The sequence below is a fragment of the Xenopus laevis genome, chromosome 3S, assembly GCF_017654675.1.
Source record: "Xenopus laevis strain J_2021 chromosome 3S, Xenopus_laevis_v10.1, whole genome shotgun sequence".
NCBI lineage: Eukaryota > Metazoa > Chordata > Amphibia > Anura > Pipidae > Xenopus > Xenopus laevis.
Window position 1 is genome coordinate 108,030,535 of NC_054376.1, and position 22,060 is coordinate 108,052,594.

A 22,060-nucleotide genomic window follows, 5' to 3' on the forward strand; every position below is an offset into this window, starting at 1 on the left:
CATCTCCTGTGCACTCAAGGTGTAGAAGACATAAATGTGTTGTGTTAGTTTGTGTGGTTAAAAAAAAAACTTTGAGAGTGTCCAACTTTTTTGCTTCTGCGAGTGAGGATATAGGAAGTGAAAGATAAGAATAAAACAGGATAGCAATGACTGTACAGGTGTGTACCATCTGTGGGCTACTCTTGGAGGTCTATTTACTAAAAATCACATTTATCTTGTTTCCACAAATCTCAAAAAATGTGTGGTTTCTCTACATTTCTCTTAAATTTGAGAATTGTTAAGTGTGCCGAGGTGCTATAGAAGTCAATGGAAGCTGTGCTGATCTCATTGGACCCTTTTTAATCAATACGGACTTTGAGCAGCAAATTACAGATATTAGAAATAAAATACCGCTTGAAATTTAAAATTTCCCACCAACATTTGCTATTTCTATATAAACAGGTAAGCACTGATTAGAATTACGCATCATTTCAGTGGAAAGATCAAATAGCATGTGTTATGGAATCATGAGCTAGTTCACCGTTTTTAATTTTTTTATGTTTACAATTTTATTTAACTTCATCAAAGAGCACAATGCTAGACATATCTCCCTTTTAAGCACAACGTCAAAGTTTATGTACATTCTTCATATTATTTCCTTGGCATTTCTCCCCCAACAATTCCCTTGCCGTAAGCAATCATTCTTTCAAGTGTGTAAAACAATCCAGAGAGCCTTGACTTCTTGTGTGAATGAGCACTTCAGACTTTATTATGCACATCAACATCTATGAAATTTTAGATTTTTTTTTTGTCACCACAAAAGCCCTGTATTTTGCAAAAAAAAGGTCATTGATTACAAGGCTGTGTGTCCAAAAAAATGGGATTGTTTCCCTGTATGGAATTGACACAGATGACATGGCTATAGACTAAAATAAGATAAACTTCTCTCTTTTTTTTTTTAAATATCTTTTTGTAAACACCATTCACACGTCTCATAATCCTACAAAAATAGAGATAATGAAGCAGCCACAGAGTATATGACCACACGAAGCCGCTGTCCATTTTTAAAGAAAGTGCAAAGTTACAAGGATAGAACAAGACAAATCATTTATGCAGTTATATATTCACTAAATGTAAACCATCATAATATAGATATGCGTATTTCACTTGGGTGCTCATCTTCCTTCTGAAACAAAACATGCATTTTTTTTTTTCAAGTGACACTTTCAGATGCTTTTTTAACACAAAGACATTTTGAAAATAAAAAACAAAGGCATCTGCACCCCCATGATTATTTTGTTTGTGCTGTCAGTGTCTATATAAATCATTTCTTATACGGAAAATTACAAAGGAACATAATACCTTGTGCTTCCACAGAGAGAATACATGTAATACCCTGTAACTATGGTAAATCATTTGTTGCTGGTCTCGCCTATAATAATTTCAAGGCCTTTCCAACAGCAATGGGGTTAAGATGGCATACAGTATTTATGTTAGGCAGTAATTTCAGTGGACATGGTAATCTACTAAAGAAACAATAGGCTTTATGTAATGATATAATTGTGTTTCAATAATAATAATTTCCCTCCCTTTCTATAGGTGATATTTTCGTAGTAGATCTTGTTGCCATGAAAATTTTCTCTCTGGGAATCTGTCTGGGATTTTGATCTTCATGAAATCCTGAATACACTTTTCCAGCTCATCTTCAATGGAAAGCTTTTCCTTCATTAATTTTTTTTTGCTAGTGTTAGACTCTCTGGAGCCCGTAGTCAGAGTTCGCAAAAGATCACTTTTCCGTCGAGTTTCAGACTGCTGGAGAATCTGCACAGGTCCCTTCTTGGCTGGTCGATCCAGAGTCTGTATGTTGGATTGACGGGTTACTGGACCACAGATGACTGTCTCTTGTGGGGAGCTGGCTTCAGATTGGCTGTCACAGCTCGAAGTGGAGAGTTCATTGCATGATGTCCCGCTTTCTCCTTCTTTGTCCCCTTTTGGGTTTTTACAGCAGCAATCACAGTGGTTTGATGATTGCCATTTGGAAGGCCCTCCTAAAATAAAGTAATAACAACCATGTTAGTACAACATATTTTCAGTAACACATATAACACGTTATTTGGTTTGAATTAAAAAAAAACATGCAAGTAAATCTTAAGGTGCAGTACGATGACACCTTTCCACCTTTGGTCTATTCAGAAACAACCATAAAAAGGGGAACAAAAAGTAAAATAGAAAGGGCGAGAAACTCTAACTTTAACCTTTCTGAGATATTCTACACATTGATGCAAAGGAAGACAATACCATAGCATCCCAGCTGGCAATTCAGCCTTACAAAGCAAAAGAACAAATAAAAATAGAAAATTGATTTCTCCCCAGCAAAGTAAATACTGATTCCTTCACGGTTTGCTAGAAATGTAGTTTGAGAAGAACTGAAGGTAAATTGCCTTTAAAGGGCATGTAAAATAGAATAAGGCTAGAAATGCTGTATTTTGTATACTAAATATAAACATGAACTTACTGCACCACAAGCCTAATCAAACAAATAATTTATGCTTTCAAAGTTGGCTACAGGGGGTCACCATCTTGTAACTTTGTTATACATCTTTGCAAGACTAAGACTGTGCACATGCTCAGTGTGGTCTGGGCTGCTTAGGGATGGTCATAAACAAAGCTGCTTGAGTTCTGCATGGCTGGGAAGTAAGGCGGGGGCTCCCCCTGCTGTTCATAAGTATGATTGTTTCCCTGCTCAGCAGTTAGGGACCATCTGACAATTCCTATCCACAGCAGTAAATGAAGGGAGAATTTCACTGCATACAGTCAGGTTTCTTATAAAAACGGTACACATTTTTTAATTAAAGTATTGGAGATAGATTTCTTTTTCATTAAAGAAAGTAAAAATGGGATTTTATCCACTTTACATGCCCTTTAAACCTCCTTATATTGCATAACATGTCCTTCCTAACAGAAACTCACATGAAGAGTACAAGGGTGTTATATGGTTCCATTCAGTTTCTGCCCAACATGATAGGAAAAGAATACTGTACCTCTGCCATCACAAAATGTTAGGAATTTTTAGTGCCCTTTTCTGATGTTTACAACTGAGCTTGAGCGAGTGTTGAGCCTTCACCTCATGGGCAAATGGCATCATAAATAATTGAAATCAGTTATTTATCCAGTATAGTCGTGTTAGTATTTTTTTAATAACTTTGCACTCTACTGTTATAAGTAAAAGTAGTCGAGGTCTTGTAGAATTCAATGGGAGCTGCGCCAATTTGTGATCAGCAAAGCCATAAAAATTACATCCATAAACTCCAATGGGCGAAAAAAAATGTCAAAACGAATTTGTCACCCGTAGACTTCAATGCATTATGGCGAATTTTCACCGTTTTGCAAATTTTTGGCGAAACATCACTAGTGCTGAAACTATTGGACCATTTTGTTTAACCATTCAGACTTCTAGAGGTTTTCAGATTTTTTTATTGGTAGTTATTGTCCGAAACTAAATTTTCAGAGGCTTTGGAGATAGTCGTATTTATCGTCAGAGATTTTCTTCATTCATACTTTTTATATTTGGATCTTTTGATAACTTTCATGGCATAGTGGTTTTAGAGAAGGAAAGTTTAATTGTGGTTTTAAAAACCTCTAAAACCACTAAAATTCAACCTTTAATAAATACGCCTCTATTTAATATATGGCACTTTAATGTTCTGTATTCAATATGATTACATTTTAAGGTTTGCTAGGAGCCCTTGCATAGGAATTTCTCAGATACTCATTTCAGATATTGTATAAAATATCATTACAGTTGTTCTTTAGTAGGTAAATTGGAATAAAGTGCAGACTTTTTCAAACAACCCATCCAAGTCATGGAGATGGGAGCCATAGAGTCTGCAAAGGATTTAGCCAGTGTCTTTTATAGGCCCAAAGTAAGTCTTGTTCTATATAAAGCTGCAAAAAAAAATCAATAACGACTAAACAGAAACTTATCTAAATCGTACCCTAGGAAAGACTGCTCAGTAACACTGTACAGCTGGCTATGAGAATTTTCAAGAACTTTATTCATGAAGAGTATTGATTTATGTTTACATTGGCTAGATTCCTAAGTGCTTGCCCTATTTGTGAGCTTTTCTTTCCTTTCTGCTTCATTTCCCCTTTCTCGTCAAAAAAAAAAAAAAGCTGTTACTGTTACACTACATTTGTTAAAAGCAAAATCTGTAAATTGAATATTTTCACTTCATGGGTTTACAACTGTTCTCTGGAGGAAAAGGTCTCCAGTTACTGCTCAACACTAATTAAATTCTTCCAGTTTTGATGAACTATACATACGAAGCACAAAAAATTTGCTAAAATATATTGCATACAGAATATCAGAACTTCACTTTAATGTTCAATAATTTCAAGATTGTAATTTAGCTAATATACACCTATGAACAACCACCAGAACCTACTGCACAGTCACCACTAGTGATGGGCAAATTTTTTCACCAGCAACGGATTTGCAGCAAAATAGCAAATTTGGTCATCTGTGAAATTTTTTGCAAAAACAATTGCAGTGAAAAATTTGTTGTGAAAAAAACCGCCAATTGACTTTAATGCATTTGGACAAAAAAGTCCTTAAGAGAAAAATGCCCATTGGCTTTAATGCATTTGGATCTAATAAAATTGTTGCACACATCAAAAAATTGTTGCATGGAAAAAAATGTTTGATGCCCATTGACTTCAATGAGTTTTGCAATTTTTCAGTGGGGCAAATTCACTCACCATTTGTCTCGAGTCGAATAAATGATCGGTGTCTGTGGTTGTAATAATAAGATATTTTCAATTTCAAAAAGATGAAGTGCTGTCCAAACATTATTCTTCATATACTATGGGGCACATTTGTCAAGGGTCAAATATCGAGGGTTAATTAACCCTCAAATTCGACCCTTGAATTTGAATCCTTCGAATTCGAATATAAAATTGGAAGGATTTAGCGCAAATCCTGCGATCGATTGAAGTAAAAATCTATGTTCGAATGATAAAATCCTTCGAACCGAACGATAAAATCCTTCAAACCGAACGATAAAAACCTTCGAACCGAACGATAAAATCCTTCGAACCGAACGATAAAATCCTTTGAATCGAACGATAAAATCCTTCGAAACGAACAATAAAATCCTTTGAATCGAACCATAAAATCCTTCGAATCTATCGAAGGATTTTTCTTCAATCAAAAAAAGGTTAGAAAAGTGAAGGGAAAGGTCCCCATAGGCTAACATTGTGTCTCGGTAGGTTTAAACTGCCGAAGTATGCAGTCAAAGTATTTTTTAAAGAGACAGTACTTCGACTATCGAATGGTCGAACAATTTTTAGTTCGAATCGAAGTCGAAGGTCATAGTAGCATTCGAATCCTTCACTCGAGCTTAGTAAATGTGCCCCTAATGCTGGCTATACCTGGACCCGAACATTAGCAGCTAACTTGACATGGCAACTAGCTGATCCTTGATTGCCAAAATAAAAGATAGCTGACCAATAGCTGCCTAAGAATCAGATATATGTTAGATGTCTATTAAGTAGGTGTAAAAAAAAACCTGCCCTAGAAGTCTGCATAGGCCACAATCATTTACTTTACTGAGAACAGATATAGATATTGAAGAGCCACCAAGATACTACACACAGGCCAAGCAGATGTAGGAGGAGGAGTAATCTCAGCCCAGCTCCAGCACTGCCACCAACAGCTCAAAGCATAGATAACTATTGACAAAGAAATTAGTAATGATTTGATAGAACAGGAGTATTACGGAAGTATTAAGTTATCTCTTAATTCATATTTAATTGTCCTTCCACTCCCTAGATATTTGCAAATCATGCAGTCTTAATTGGTTTGGCCTGATATGCAAGTCAGTGTCTGTGTCCCACTACTAATTACACAGGATGGAATTACTAAAGAGGACATGGCTATTACTCAGTTGTGTGCTGACACTTTGCTCTGTCAATTCTGGATACTGCCACAGACTCCAGCACACAATCCATTTTAAATTAGCACCTCTACAAAACCAATGAGTATGCAGAAAAGATAAAACATTTTCTGAGGTCTAGTAACCAATCGCAACCTGCAACGTGGTTTATATTAAACAGCTGACCAATAAATGCTACCTGCTGATAGTTGCTATGGGATAGTCAGCCCTGTTGCAAGTTTTCTACCTTAATAACTTTATCCTGTGACTGTTTTATAAACATTTTATGATCTGTTTGGGGAGCACACTTATAAAATCAGCTCTAAAATTCTAAGCCAGACACATTACGTCATATCGGATATAGAACGAGGCTGATTTATTCTAAGAACAAAAAGATTCCAAAAATCCATCTAAAATATATATATATTATATATAATAAGGAAAGTGCAGGTATGGGACCCGTTATCCAGAAAGCTCTGAATTGCACAAAGGCCATAGACTCCATTATAATCAAATAAACCAATTTATTATTTTTTTTAGAATTTTTTTTTGCTGTAACAATAAAACAGTACCTTGTACTTGATCCAAACTAAAATATAATTAATCCTTATTGGAAGCAAAACCAGTTTATTGAGTTTATTTAAAGTTTATTTTCTAGACTTAAGGTATTAAGATCTAAATTATGGAAAGATCCGTTTATCTGGAATACCCCAGGTCCCGAGTATTCTGGATAACAGGTCCCATACCTGTACTGATAAATTGTGGATTGAACGGTTGAACAGTTTGATCTGTAATAAATCTGCCCCTGAATGCTCTAAAGGAAAAAAAGTAAATATTATCTTCAACAAAGTCCCCTCTAGGGGTTAGTAATAATTGCTGTTAATTAATAGGTTTCTGTCCATATGTATGTTACAAAAAACTGACATTAACAGAAACCAATTGGCTTTTTTAATAAGGAATGGTACTACATTGGTTGACATATAATTCCCTGAATACCTATAAAAATGGCATGGAACACCGGATATAGAAGGTGAATAAAAGAACCTGTTCATAGTCCAATTTTGTTGGGTTTTTATTTTTTAATTCAATATAAGGCAGGAAGAATAAAAACCTGCAAAATTGTTGATGCTTTTGACACATTATACAGGTGTGAATTCATTTCAAAGAATGATTTATGATTAGTCTCCGGCTGTGAAGCACAGAAATCCCTCAGCATCATCATTATATAGGCAGCATTTTTCCTGCTTGATGAGTCCATTAGGGAGTATTGATGGGTGAATTTATTCACCAGGCGTGAATTTGCGTTGAATTCCCGTGATTCACCACCGACGAATAAATTCACGAGACCAGCGCAAAAATTTGAAGTCGTCAAAAAAAATGGACACTGGCATCCGTCAAAAACAAGACACTGGCGCAGTTTTGCTAATTTTTCGCTGTTTTGCAAATTTTGTGGGACATTTAGCGAATTATTCGGTGAAGCGAAATGCCACCGATTCGCCCATCACTGCTAGGGAGAATGCTATATACCAAAAGTACAAAAAGCAACACAAAAGAGGGTGATCAATTGGCTTTTACTGTAATATTTATTGATGGGAAAAGGTTTGCATCAAACTATTGTAAAGAACAAAGGCAAATTTATGTTCTAAAGTCCACAATAAAGAGACTGACAACCCAACATGATGTATTTTGTATGCAAAGTTATTGTAAATATAGAATAAAAAATGATGTGATAACACTAAAGTGTAGGTCCATTAACTCTAGCTGAACAGAACCTTGAATGATCAGCATGCTGTCATAGATCTCAACAGGTCTCAAACTGAACAGAAAAACACTTCCTTTCAACTAGATAAATAAGAAATAAGAAAAATACCTACCGTACTCAGTTGTATAAATAATTTTGTTTAGAAAATGCTCTCAAGCTTTCTGGGTATTTTTTTTTTTATTTATTATTTGTATAATATTATATGTATGTCTTTCTGATTCATAATTTGTAGTGATGGGCGAATTTTCGCCGTTTCGCTTCGCCGAAAAATTAGCGAATTTCACGCGAAATGGCGAAAAATTCACGAAACGGCGCCGGCATCTCATTTTTGACGCCGGCGCCCGTTTTTTCTACGCCGGCGCCCGTTTTTGACGCCGGCGTCCGTTTTGGAGTTTTTTCGAAAAAAATAATTTTGACGCAGGCGAATTTTTGACGCGAATTTTCGCGGGCGTTTCGCGAATTTATTCACTGGCGGCGAATCACGCAAATTCGCCGCAAATTCGCGCCTGCCGAATAAATTCGCCCATCACTAATAATTTGCAGCCAGGGGCAGCTATAGTGAAGAAGAGAAAGATTGAGTGACCAACTGGTAGGAGAGGAGACATACAGTAAGGTAGGAATAAGGTTGGGGGCTAAAAGTTACCCAGGTGCAGTAACCAATAGGATCCATAACCAATACATACAACCTGTTACTTGGTTGCAATAAAGCGGGCCATAGACATGCAGATTTTATAATTGTATAGGATGAACGATTGGACATCGCAATCTTCCGAACTGCCACTAACAAATCAGATAATGTTCTGGCCCTGACAGCAATCATATGAAAGTTATGCCAGACAAATACTAGTGACATTCACCCATTGATATCATCAGATGTATTATCGTTACCCATCAGAAATCTTCTAACCTGTCCAATCGACTAAACGACTGATCACCATGGTACAAAAAATGTTGGGAGGATCCACACATTGTCCGAAAATCGTAGAAAACTTTGACTATATATTTGCGTCTGTGGCCAGCTTAGGTGTTTAGACCTCTATACGTATAAAATGAGTAGATGGCCATGGGCTACTGTAATGAAAGAGGCATAGTTGGCTAGAGCTAGGCACCTACAGCAACCAATCAACAGGTAGCATTGTTCATGAGCAAACAGCAAGTTGTTTCCTAAGGGTTACTGTACCTGAGCAAACTCTACAACTTTTATTACATTTGCCAAAATGAGATGGTAACCCATTTTACTGTTTGCAGATTAAACAAAATATTTTTTTTGATCTTCCTAGATCATACCACACTTTTTTGCTGTATAATTCAGGTTTTTTTTTAACTTTTTTATTGTTATAGATCACATATAATGATTAGCAGTAACAAAAAATGCATTTAACAGCTAGCAGTCATTCCATGGAAAACACAAAAAAAACCTTGATCTCATCTGAAAGCTGAAACCAATCTTGATGTAAGTACATATACTTTATATATAATTGTGCATAGGCTACAGTGCAACAACAGAGTTTCTCTTTGTGTAATAAATGGTTGAAAAGTCACTTTGAAATCCATAATGCTGGATTATTTTTCTTAGAACACCACTTTTTAGACAGTATCTAAATGAAGACACCATCGAAGCTTCATAATGCTGTTTATTTTACATAGAAAATCTCAAAGTGGTAAGCTTAATTAGTTATTGATTTTTTATTGGGCTGAAAAGAATCATAGATACTTGCTAGATTCAACCAAGGGTATTTGCCAATTACTATTTTCTTGCAAGTCCAGCTAACAAAATAAGAAAAACAACAATAATAATAAGAAAAAAAATCAAAAAATGTTATCTGACTTCTGTATCTGCATTTTTGTGATGGTGGTGGGTTGCCGCTGCTATGAACTGAAATATTGAAGTATTGTACCAGAACAAGTGTTAGCAAACATAGGGGCAAATTTACTAAAGGGCGAAGTGACTAACGCTGGCGAAAATTTTTCAGCGTGACATAATTTCGGTACTTTGCTGATTTACTAATGGGTGCAGGCGTAACTTTACTAGAGAAAGAGACTGACGCTAGCGCTCATTCGCACTCAATCACCAGGCGAAGTTGCACTCTGGCCAATGGACGAAACTACGCAAATTCACTAAGATGCGGAGTTTACTGAACGTTCCCTTTTGCGCCAGACTTGCCTTCGCCACCTCAGACCAGGCGAAGTGCAATAGCGTAGATAGGAGTTCCTCAAAATTTAGTTGAAAATTTTTCTAAGTCCCAAAAAACGCTGGCATCTTTTCCGTTTTTCAGGGTGATAGGCTGCAAAAGAGCGTAATTTTTTGGGGGGTAACCGGCTTCCCCCCTACATTTCCTTACATATGGCACATAAACTATACACTGGGCACATGTGTTGGGCAATATAACAACTCTATTTTATTTTATTAAGGTTCCCTGGGCTTGTGTAGTGTAATGTATTTGCTGCAACATATACGTTCATTCAACTTTAACTTCCCACGGTATGCAAATTAGCCAACGCTAGTGCAACTTCGCTCTGCTTGCCTAATTAATGCTAGCACAACTTCACCAGCGTTCGGTGCATGTTAGTGAATTAGTGTTGTCTGAGCAAAGTGTTTGCCTGGCGCCGCCTGCGAAGCTGTTGCTGGTGAATTTTCGCCGCTTAGCATTTGCAGGTCAAACTCAATCCTGTGTACACAGAAACTGGAATTGTCAGGAGGATGGGGTGGGGAGGTCAGTGCCACTATTCTGTTGACTGAGTTTGTACTAAATATCAGAAGATATTTATTTGAGCAGCTCTAAATGTAAGAGAAAATAAAGTCAAAGCAAGTATCACAGATTAAAAATAGGACATCTACAAAAAAACATCTATTAGCAAATAAGGAACCTAGTTTGTTCCATTTGTGGATCCAATTCTACCCATTATCACAGGGACTAGGGGGCAGATTTATCAAGGTTTTGAATTAAAAATTTTAATTCAAGATTCAAATTTTTAATTTTTTTATGGTCAAAACGGTCAAATTCGACTAGGGAGTTATTGAAATTCTATTTGAGTTTTTAAAAAAAATTGAATTTGATTTTTGATATTTATCATACTCTGGCCCTTTAAGAACTCAGGTCCTTTAAGGCCATTTGTCACCTAAAACCTGCTGAATTGCTGTTTAAGTAAATGAGGTCCAGGGATCAATGTGGAGTTGTTTGCAGCCTTCCTGACATTGATGTTTTTTTTCAAGAAGAGAAAAAGCTCGAATTGAGTTTTTAAAATTCGAATCTAATTCGATTCAAGTTTTCGAGTCAATCAAATTCATCCCAGATGTACAAATAAAAATTTTTTTAAAAAAAAATATTGATTGATTGAATATCAAATTTATGGGAGTTTTAAAAACTTACATGAATTTGAAATTCGACCTTTGATAAATGTGCCTCTAGGTTTTGGCAGAAGAGGTAGCTGCCTATGGTGCAACAATGGGGGATGCTGGGCAGGTACTTCTTCTACCTACCCCTAGTCTGCACTCTCTTGCCCCCACTTGTCTCTGTGCGCCCATGTGAGTCGAGGTGGTGCCCTAAGCAACCCAGCCGGCTTGGCCTGCCACAAGTAGACAGACATCTTTACTGACATCTTCAACACATCGCTAAGCCAGATGACCATCGCCACATGCTTTAAGTCCACAACCATCGTTCCAGTGCCAAAGAAATCTTCAGTAACCTGCCTGAATGACTACCGCCCTGTTGCACTAACCCCGGTCATGAAATGCTTTGAGAGACTTGTGATGGCACACATCAAGACTCGTGATGGCACACATCAAGACACTGAACCCACTACAATTTTGCATATCGGCCAAACAGGTCAACTGAGGATGCCATATCTTCTGTACTCCACCTCTCACTAACTCATCTGGACATGAAAGACAGTTATGTGAGAATTCTGTTCCCAGACTTTAGCTCAGCATTCAATACCATCATCCCTCAAAAGCTGCGGGAAACTGAGCGAGCTGGGATTGAGCACCTCTTTGTGCAACTGGATTTTGGACTTTCTGTCAGAGAGGCCTCAGTCTGTTCATATCGGCGACAACGTTTCCAGCACCATCAGATTGAGCACAGGAGCTCCTCAAGGATGTGTTCTCAGCCCGTTGTTGTACACATTGCTGACACATGACTGCACAGCTAGACACAGCTCAAACCACATCATTAAGTTCGCCGATGACACGACTGTGGTGGGACTCATCAGCCACAAGGACGAGTCTGCGTACAGAGATGAGGTTCAGCAGCTGGCGGTCTGGTGCAGTGAGAACAACCTGTCCCTGAATGTGGATAAAACGAAAGAGATGATCGTCGACTTCAGGAGAACTCACCCTGCTCACACACCACTCAAACATAAACGGCTCCACGGTAGAGATAGTAAAGAACACCAAAGTCCTGGGAGTCCACATATCAGATGACCTCACCTGGACCACCAACACCGCCTCCATCACCAAAAAGGCTCAGCAGCGTCTTCATTTCCTGAGATGACTGAAACGGGCCAACCTTCCGCCTTCTACCTCACAGTGTTCTACAGAGGCACCATAGAGAGCATCCTGACAAGCTGAATCTCTGTCTAGTACAGTAGTGCCAGTGCTGCTGACCGGAAAAGTCTGCAGCTGGCAACATCATTGGAGTGGCTCTTCCATCACTGCAGGACATCTTCCACAAGCGCTGTGTAAGGAAGGCCTCCTGCATTGCACTGGACTCCACACACCCCTCACACGGACTGTTCACGCTGCTCCCATCCGGCAGATGCTTTTGCAGTATTAAAGCCCGAACAACCAGGCTGCGCGAAAGCTTTTTTCCACAAGCGATCAGACTCCTCAACTCACTGCCTGCCCTCCCACTACATTCCAGACACACCTGAACTGTTAACTGAACTTTTCTTTTCTTTTACACACCTGGACTACCTAAGAGTAGGGATGTAGCGAACGGCGGAAAAAATGTTCGCGAACATATTCGCGAACTTGCGTCAAAAATGCGAACGGTTCGCGAACGTCGTGAACCCCATAGACTTCAATGGGAAGGCGAATTTTAAAAGCTAGAAAAGACATTTCTGGCCAGAAAAATGATTTTAAAGTTGTTTAAAGGGTGCAACGACCTGGACAGTGGCATGCCACAGGGGGATCAAGGGCAAAAATGTATCTGAAAAATACATTGTTGACACAGCGCTGCGTTTTGTGCTGTAAAGGGCAGAAATCACACTACGTCACTCAGGTGATGTTTCTGGACACGGAATGTGAAAAAGCTCACACAGCTAGGTGGCACTTGGTTAAAGACTGGGCAAACAATGCCTGCAAGGGCAACGTATACAGTAGTGGGTACGGAATATATTATTGCTGCTGTAAAAACATCACTCAGGTGATGTTTACGGACACGGAATTATTATTGTTATTTAGACAGAATGTGAAAAAGCTCACACAGCTAGGTGGCACTTGCATACCTCCCAACTGTCCCTCTTTTGACCACTCAACCCCCTGTCCCTCTTTTGTACTGGAAAGTCCCTCTTTTCTCTGAACTGAACAGCCAGAAAAAAAACAGTTTCTAACTTAATTAGCTTTGGCAGAGAGCTCAGAACAGCTAACAGGTGCAAATAAGATACTTTGTAACAATTTTGACTCTGGTTGGTGCTGGTAGTGGTGAACTACTAGGAGGAGCAGCACACCAGTCCCACTCCCCAACACAGCTAGACTAATAGCACTGGGCTCTTACAGTAGCAAAGTAAAAAAAACAAAAAAGAAAATAAAAGCAGTCCTAACAAGGACTATTGGGTTATTACAGCAGTCAGCAGATGAGATCAGAAGCAGTGCCCACAGCAGCTACATACAGAGCACTGCAGTAGAAGGTAGATTACTAGTCAGCAAAGCTACCTAACCTAAACTCACTGTCCCTCAAATCCCTGCAGAGTTCTGTCCCTGCAATACAGAGCAGTATCAAGTAGATTACTAGCCAGCAAAGTTACTATCAACTGTAACTCAAATCACTAAACAGCTCTCTCCCTACACTAGCTCTTCCAAGCACACACAGGCAGAATGAAAAAACGCTGCAGGGCTTCAGTTTATATATGGAAGGGGAGTGGTCCAGGGGGTGAGGGGGTGGTCCAGGAGGGAGAGCTTCCTGATTGGCTGCCATGTATCTGCTGCTCTGGGGTGAGAGGGCAAAAATAAGCGCCAGCTAAGGCGAACCCAAATTGGCGAACGTCGCGCGACGTTCGCGAACATTCGGCGGACGCGAACGGTCGATGTTCGCGCGAATTAGTTCGCGGGCGAACAGTCCGCGACATCCCTACCTAAGAGACATCTAAGAGATATCTGTACTAGCTGGAGCCACGTCGTCTCGTCTCACTGTGGGGTCCGTTTACTAAAGTGCGGTAAATCTGACTTAGAGTTTCCGCATGTTATCGCTGAGAATATTTTTACGCCAGAATATTCGCAGCGACTAAGTTTACTAAACAGCGATGCGCTCAGAAGTCATTGCGATCACTTGCGGTAACTACGTTAAGGAACCATCTTACGTTAGCGGTAATTTTAGCGAGTTGCGAATTTTCTGGCGAAAAATTACGTTTTTGCGAATATTTATGCTATAAAATAGTCTTGTTTTATGGCGGTTATTATGGCAATTTTTACTGTGACATTTATGGCCAGAAATGCATCTTCAAAACTTATAAACTTTATTGACTGATGATTATACCATCCAACAACATCACCAGAGTAATACCAATCAAACAAGTCTGCATCATATAAACTCTTCTGCCAATAGAATCATAGGAAATGATACCAGTCAATCTCTTTGCTTCATAGAAATGCACAGTTTAATGTAGCCAATCACAATGAAACCAAAAAAGCGTAGAGGCTGACGAATACTTGGACTGTGATGCCGCTGCCAATAATACGACTCTGAGCTGAAACTGCTGCTGTTGCAACAGATAGAAGCAGAAGCCAAAACATCCTGTCAGCAATAGCTACAGATCTCTCTCCTGTCAGCAAAGAATGATGGGTAAAAAAAAAACATTATTATGGGATATTTCCTGCCCCTTGAGAATTTTCTGGCAGAAAAAATACTTTTACGCCACTTCATATGTGGCGGTAAAAGTTTGCGAATATTCTGGCGTTAATTTTGTCTTTAGCACATTTCGCTGTTTAGTAAACCATGCGTTAATGTGTACGTAGCGTTATTTTCAGCAAATGCGATAACTGGCGAACAATTATTCTTGCGCAAGAAAATTCGCAAATTTATATTTACCGCAGGTTAGTAAACTGGCGATAACATATTTGGCGAAAATTCTGTCTATATATTGTGCGAATATTTTTAACGCACTTTAGTAAACGGACCCCTGTGTATTCGTATACTGCTGAGATGACAATAAAGTTTTACTTTGACTTTGAAGTAGTAGTTGCCAAAAGCCACTGCTCATCTATCCCATTAGGCTGTACCTGGCGGACTAGAGTGACAAGCATTCAACATCATTGATTATAAAGGTAACTTTCTATCAATAAAGGGAACCTGTACAATTGTGCTCTTCTGCTCTTCTGCTCTTGACTGACAGCAAATAAAATCTCCTAATATAAACACACCTCTCAGTTCAGTATAAATTGTTCTTTTGCGGTTTTCAAGTGGCAGTAATAAGTTCACAAACGTGTATAAATAACAGGTTAGTCCAGCAAGATATAGTATTACTGATATTGTGCTATGGTGATCACAGGAGGAAAGTTAGGCTGAAAATAAGTAGTAATATAGCTATTCATATAGCTCTCAAAGCTCAAACCATTTACAAAAAGAAGGTCTCAGTATTATGCTGAAAGTGAGGCAAGCTAGAAGGGCACAAGGTGCATATGAAGATTTTTTTTTTAATTCATATACACTGATGACTTCTTTCCAGTACAAATTGTGTATGATAGGAAGTAACAGGTTTCTGAGGGATTCATGCCATTATCCACCCACTGATGAGAGCTGAGCTATTCTTTGGCTGGATTTAATGAATGCAGCTCTCCCTAGTCAGGAATTATCAGGTCAGAGTTTATTGTGTAGCTAAGCAAATCTTCCTCCCAAGTTTAATTCAAAAAAATATAATGTATGTCAGCCTGATGAACATGTTTTTAGGCACTCGTGCCCCTATGGGGAGTTGATACAGCAAGAATCAGCAGGGTTCCTCCGTAATTGCAAATTCACATAAAAGGGAAATACTTTATTGTACTTGCATTAAATATATTTATTTTACTGTACCACTATTGGCACATATTATTCATTGCAATACATAATGATGACTTAAAGATGATGCATCATCTCTTTTTTGCTCTGAATGCATCAATAATTAGTGGATGTATTTATACATGGAGAAGGTGTCTAATGAGAAAGAGATTTTCAAGTATGGCCGATTACCTACAGATGGACGACAGGGTGTTAACAGAAATGCCAGGCTGAGGCATGAACAACACATACTGAAGTCCCAATATTTAAAATCTGGATTCATTAAATTAATGAGAACATTGAATTAGGATTTATATGTGTCCCTGCTTGTTATCCACCGGATTGGAGGAGGGGGAGTGTGTTAATACAAAGTACATTGTAGCATCTCAAAAAAACAACATCTGATGTTATGCTGGGCACCTCTCTGTTTTTTTATTTAAAGCTAGAAAGAATTGAAGAAGCAGAAACAGCATCTATTGCCTTCAAACTAGCCCTACCATCTGCTGTGCATCTTATTTGCAAATAGAGAAGAAAGATTATTTGCAGCTGCAGCACAACAAAGTACGATGGGAGTGAGAGAAATGGCTGGGTAAGTCCTTTATTCCTTGTAAGATGCATCTGCTGTTTCCAGGATTAAGACATACAGTACATTAGAGCCGGGGGGAATGTGACTTTGTTTCCAAAGAGGAAATTTCTTTAGAAGATAGATAACTTAATACATGTATTTCTGCATGCCAAGCAAAACGAGGGAAAAGGAGACTTGTAAATTTCTGTAAAGGAGGAATCATTTATGTCTTTTGCACAGGAACAACTGTTTTTTTACTTTATCGGAGTGCTTTGTATTACAGCATACAACTCCCATTTCAATTAACTTTTATTATCCTACACAAGACAGTTATCGTCTTGTTGCTAAAAAGAGAAAGCAGGCTGATCGCAAGCAGCTACATTTCCATTCATAATGTCCTCATTCATTGTTAATTTTCAGGCTTGTGGCTATACTGTATGTATACATGAAAGCTATATTCCATTCAGGTTGCTATAGAGTTACTGAACCTGGAAACGAAGGTAGCAGTCTAAATTCCACCCTGGATAAATGGGAATTCGCTTTCATCTTTCTATAGCTTCCAAACTGCCTCAACAACTGTGGATTTGCCTTTTTTATTTTACAAATTTAAATATTTATTTGTGTCCAAATGTTTAAAAATCTATAGATTTCTTTGATTCTTGGCAGTTGGCACAATAAGAAACGTGTTGCAGGAAGACATAACCTTTTGAAAATACAAGAGACATGCTTATAAAGAAACAGCTTCCTAAAGACGGTGTTGAGCTGCAGGATTTTATTTAATTTGTCACAATTTACTTAGATGTAATCTTAATAATTAACGGGGTTAGAGCAACCCTGTTTTTTTTTATTCATTTAATATTTTATTCTACAGGTCTCCCATTTGGAATTTAAAAAGATATCCGGCTGCTATTAGATAGGTTGAAATGATATTAACAAAACTATAGGTAAGTCAAAGGTTAAAAAATTACATAAAATCAACATCATTAGTTTGACCTACCCCTTTAAAGGATTAATAGTCCCCCAAAAGTGAAAATTATATAAGAAATAATGTATTAGAAGATGATATTAGAAGTCACCAAGAAGGTCCATGACTATATAAAGGCTCTTGGCCAGTGGCTGAATATTTTAATAGAGGTCGTGGGATTCAAATTCTTGGATGAGAATATCATGAACTGTATTTACTGCTCATGTCAAGGTGCACCCTATGATAAACCAATCAAGCAACACAGACACTAAGGGGCACATTTACTTAGCTCGAATGAAGGAATAGAAGAAAAAATACTTCGAATTTCGAACGTTTTTTTGGCTACTTCGACCATCGAATTGGCTACTGCGAGCTTCGACTACAACTTCGAATCTGTCAGGGAGCCGGGAGCTCCCTCCAGGGAGGAAGTCTGGATCAAGGAGGAAGCCCTCTAGTGGGAGCAAGGTCGCGGTATCCGAAGGGTTAAGCAGAATCAGTAGTAGTGGTGACAGGCAGGAGTTAACGAGGGCAGGCAGATCAGATGTAAAAGTCCAGACAAAGTACAATAACAGAAGCAGGTAACAGGAATCATGGACAAGGAGCAGGAATCAAGGCTGGAAGCAGGAATTAAGGCTGGAGCAGGAATCAAGGCTGGAGCAGGGAAAAACAGGCAGTACAGGAACCCAGGATCAGTAGTGATTTGAATCCTATTCTTGGGCGCCGTCACAGTGTTTTGGGCGCCCTTTTATGACGAGATCCCAGCACCAGTGATGACATCATCATGCAGCGACGCTGCAGCCATGTGTTCAGCATGGGCGCCGCCATCTTGGAACTTCACTGTGACCGCCGGCAGTCCTGACAGAATCGAACGATTCGAACTAAAAATCGTTCCACTATTCGACCATTCGAAGTACTGTCTCTTTAAAAAAAACTTCGACCCCCTACTTCGCCAACTAAAACCTACCGAGGTACAATGTTAGCCTATGGGGAAGGTCCCCATAGACTTTCTAGCAATTTTCTGATCGAAGGAATTTCGTTCGATCGATGGATTAAAATCCTTCGAACCGGTCGATACGATCAAACGAATAGTGATAAATCCTTCGACTTCGATATTCAAAGTCGAAGGATTTAACTTCGATAGTCAAATATCGAGGGTTAATTAACCCTCGATATTCGACCATTGGTAAATGTGCCCCTATGTGTTGTACTGTATACAGTAAAAAAAGAAGTCAGCACATCCATGAGGCTCAGCCTTTGCAAAATGCATAGAATGTGTTTAATTAAAAATAAAATCTTCTGTTTTGTTCACATCTTTTGGTGCAGGAAATGGCAGGGTTATCTGAATGCAAATTGTCATTTCCATCTTCTTGTGCTCCAAGTCACAAAAATGTTTTGCAAACAATTTACTGTACTGTATTGCTGTAATTGTCATCCAGGCTAAAATGTAGCCCCTATATTAGCAGTATAAATGTAGCCTAGCCTGTTTAAAACTTCGGGTTATTTATTAATGGAAAAAAAGGGATGAAACTTTTGCCATAGAAATAATAATGAATAATGTTTCTGTTGCAGTGCTAGACACAGTATTTATAGATACTGGAGAATAGTAGGCAACAAGAGACTCATTTCATTGCATATAGGCTTAGATCATTGATAGTCTGTCATGTTGTACAGAAGCAATTAGCTTGCAGTGTACCGGAAAGCACTTCTACAGATTAACACAGTCTAATGCAGCATTACAGGGATTTTAGAGTCTTTTTTTTTTTTTTGCTCTTACACAACAAAAAGAAACGATTCATCCATTATTCTATAAAAAGATACAGTTTCATTATAATTTACTCCTACACCAAAATACTACTCCATAATACTAGTATTATGCACACACATACATGAAATACATAAGAACCAATTACATATGTTCTCTATATTTTCTAATTACTGGTAAACGTCAGTTTAAGTGAATAAGTAACTCGTTCCCCAGGACACCCAAGGTAGCTGTTAAAACAGATCAGTGTAGCTCCATTAGGCAACAGAGACAACTATTTAATAACGTGCTGTAGACCTGCACAAGAAATAAAGAAAAATCTGTTTACTAGTAGTGATGGGCGAATTTATTCGCCAGGCGCGAATTCGCGGCAAATTTTCGCGATTCGCCGCCAGCGAATAAATTTGCGAAACGCCCGTGAAAATTTGCGGGAAAAAATCGCCGGCGTCAAAAACGGGCGCCAGCGTCAAAAAACAGGCACTGGCGTAAAAAACGAGACGCCAGCGCCGTTTCGCAAATTTTTCACAGTTTCGCTAATTTTTCGGCGAAACGGCGCAAATTCGCCCATCACTATTTACTAGACTGCGATCACTTATCTAACTGTAGTTTTTGGTGCACATGTAAGAGTATACTTATTATTACCCTGACACTATATAAGCACCAGAATTATCATCTTGCCAAGTCAAATTTGACGCCAGTTTCTATCACCATCTAGAGAGTTGTGTTATAGGAAAGAATACCATGAAATTGTGTAGTGCACAAGATATGATGTACTGTAGTTGAAGCAAGATGATAGCAGGCTCAAAGGGATAAGGTCCCTTTAAGACCCAACATGGTGGAGACCTTACAATCCAGGCATTGCCCCCCAATGTTTTTAATCATTTTTTACACACCCCAATTTGCAGTCTAGTCAGGGCAGAGATGTCAGCCAAGCCAGGCCTGGTCATATACATATTTCAAGAAAACACAAGAACAGGATTGGAAAAATTCATAGCCAGTTTTTAAATACCAACTATGTAAGGTTTCAGGAGCATTCTTACTACTACAGAGAAAATCTTTTGACTCAGGCAGAGGAGCCACTACAGTCATATAACTATATAAGTCCATTCTTACATACATTGCACTGGTGGCAAGGGGTTAATGTTTTCCAGTACACGGCTTTATTTTGATCCCTAGGCAAAGTTTACCATAGTAATGAAATATATTATTTTTCATGCTGGGGTTACTTTACTACCCTGGTTGTTTATGCTTTTGTAGCATTATCTGAAACTAACAGGCTGTCATCTGTGCCAGTAAACACTCGCCTAGGGCGGCTTATGCTTCTCTTTTTACGAAAGCAGCCATAGCAAGGCAATGTGTTCTGTGCTTCTGGAGATCTATTTCTGATCTTTAGAAGAGAAAAGATGCACTGTAGCACTCTAGCTGCACACACAGGGCAAACACAGAAACAAGTGCAGGGGAATTTCTACCATGAAGTATGGTGAGAACCTTGTCTCAGGCAGCATTTCCCCAAGAGTTACCAGGGGCGGCATTCGATATTCAACCATAAGTAAATTTGCACCTAAAAGTACAGAATTGAGGCTTTTTTAAAATAGGTAGGTGTTTGGATTATCACAAATAAGGGCTATTTTCTCTTTGTAGGGATTTGTTTCCCTATTGGCTCAGGATGTCCTGGTTCTGTTAACTATGCCCTGTGGAAGAGAGGTTTCCACAATTTGCCCAGGGATTCGTTTTAGTAGTTCGTGTCCATAGGTTCTATAAAAAGCACAAGGTTCTTTCTCTTTGGACGCTATCTGATATTGGGGTGGAGTCCTGAGGAGACTGGATAAGAAGGCCCCAGTATCAAGCAGTTGCGTACCTAGATATTACTGGGCCCCACAGCAAATGATTTTTCAGGCCCCCAAAATGTCCAGTGGTTGACCTGTTTTACCAATATTTATTGAAATTGTATATTTATTAGGGCCTTTCAGGGCCCATATACCTCCTAGGCCCCTCCTGCACTGGCAGGGTCTGCTTCCTCTATAGTTATGCCCCTGGTATCAAGTCTGTGTTCTAAGGCAAACCAACCCTTTATTGAAGTCAGGAAACAAGGACTCTATAACCAAGATAGAGATAACGGATAGCAATTTATGTTTAAGCACACTCCTATGAGTTATGAATTGCACAAGCCAGCTTAGAAAGAGCATTACTGTACTCCAGTGAGGAGAGTAGTCCAGAGCGACAGATTGAAAAGGGACTAAGCCTAGTGTACTTCCCTGAGAGGCTTCCATTGAAGTGGATCCATTACATAGAGGTGTGCCTAACCATTCATGTTCTATCAAGCACCTACGTGTGTGGATATTTACACAGCTATGTACTGTGAAACCTTTGCTATACTACTTCTTCTCTATTTTGCTTCATCTATTATTGTATTCAAAGAAGTAACTTCGAACTGTTCAATAAATCTTCTTCTCTAGAATCTCTGGTGCCTAGTCATTTTTTACAGTACTAAAGTGGAAAGAGTTACAGTTTAGCAGCATCCAACCCATTCTCGACTCAGTCACGAGGATTCAGCTAAGAAAAAGGATGGCAAATGTAACAGTGTTTTGTCTGGGAGAAGCTGGATAAAGGCAATGACAAAAAGGTTTACAATACTATAAGAAGTCAAATTATCTACAATAACTAGGGATGAGAGAATTTTTTTGCATGATACAGATTTGTGGTTTGGGAGTGGTCATTTTTTTTTAAATTTGAGCTATAATTTCACCATGCACTTTGTTTTGCCAGAAAAAAGGATATATTTTTGCACTGAAAAATGCAAGAAAAATCACCCATTGACACAATTTGTTGGGAAAATTCTCTCAACCTTCACCAATTTTCAAATTTTTCAGTAAATAGGGCAGTTTTACTCATCACAAACCAAAACC

The 22,060-nt window shown here is 38.6% G+C and overlaps 1 protein-coding gene and 1 long non-coding RNA gene across 2 annotated transcripts in view; one reads left to right on the top strand and one right to left on the bottom strand.

Moving 5' to 3' along the window:
• Positions 1-718: 718 nt before the first annotated feature.
• LOC108713261 (BTB/POZ domain-containing protein KCTD16) overlaps positions 719-22,060 on the bottom strand; it is a 169,086-nt gene continuing 147,744 nt past the window's right edge. Inside the window, exon 3 of the mRNA XM_018256169.2 lies at positions 719-2,027. Within this exon, the coding sequence (XP_018111658.2) occupies positions 1,573-2,027 (455 nt within the window). The 3' untranslated portion in view covers positions 719-1,572. The remainder of the gene's footprint in view (positions 2,028-22,060) is intronic.
• The window catches only part of LOC121402215, a 28,454-nt gene continuing 22,401 nt past the window's right edge, over positions 16,008-22,060 (top strand). The window contains exon 1 of the long non-coding RNA XR_005966695.1: positions 16,008-16,452. This is a non-coding gene — a long non-coding RNA (uncharacterized LOC121402215). The remainder of the gene's footprint in view (positions 16,453-22,060) is intronic.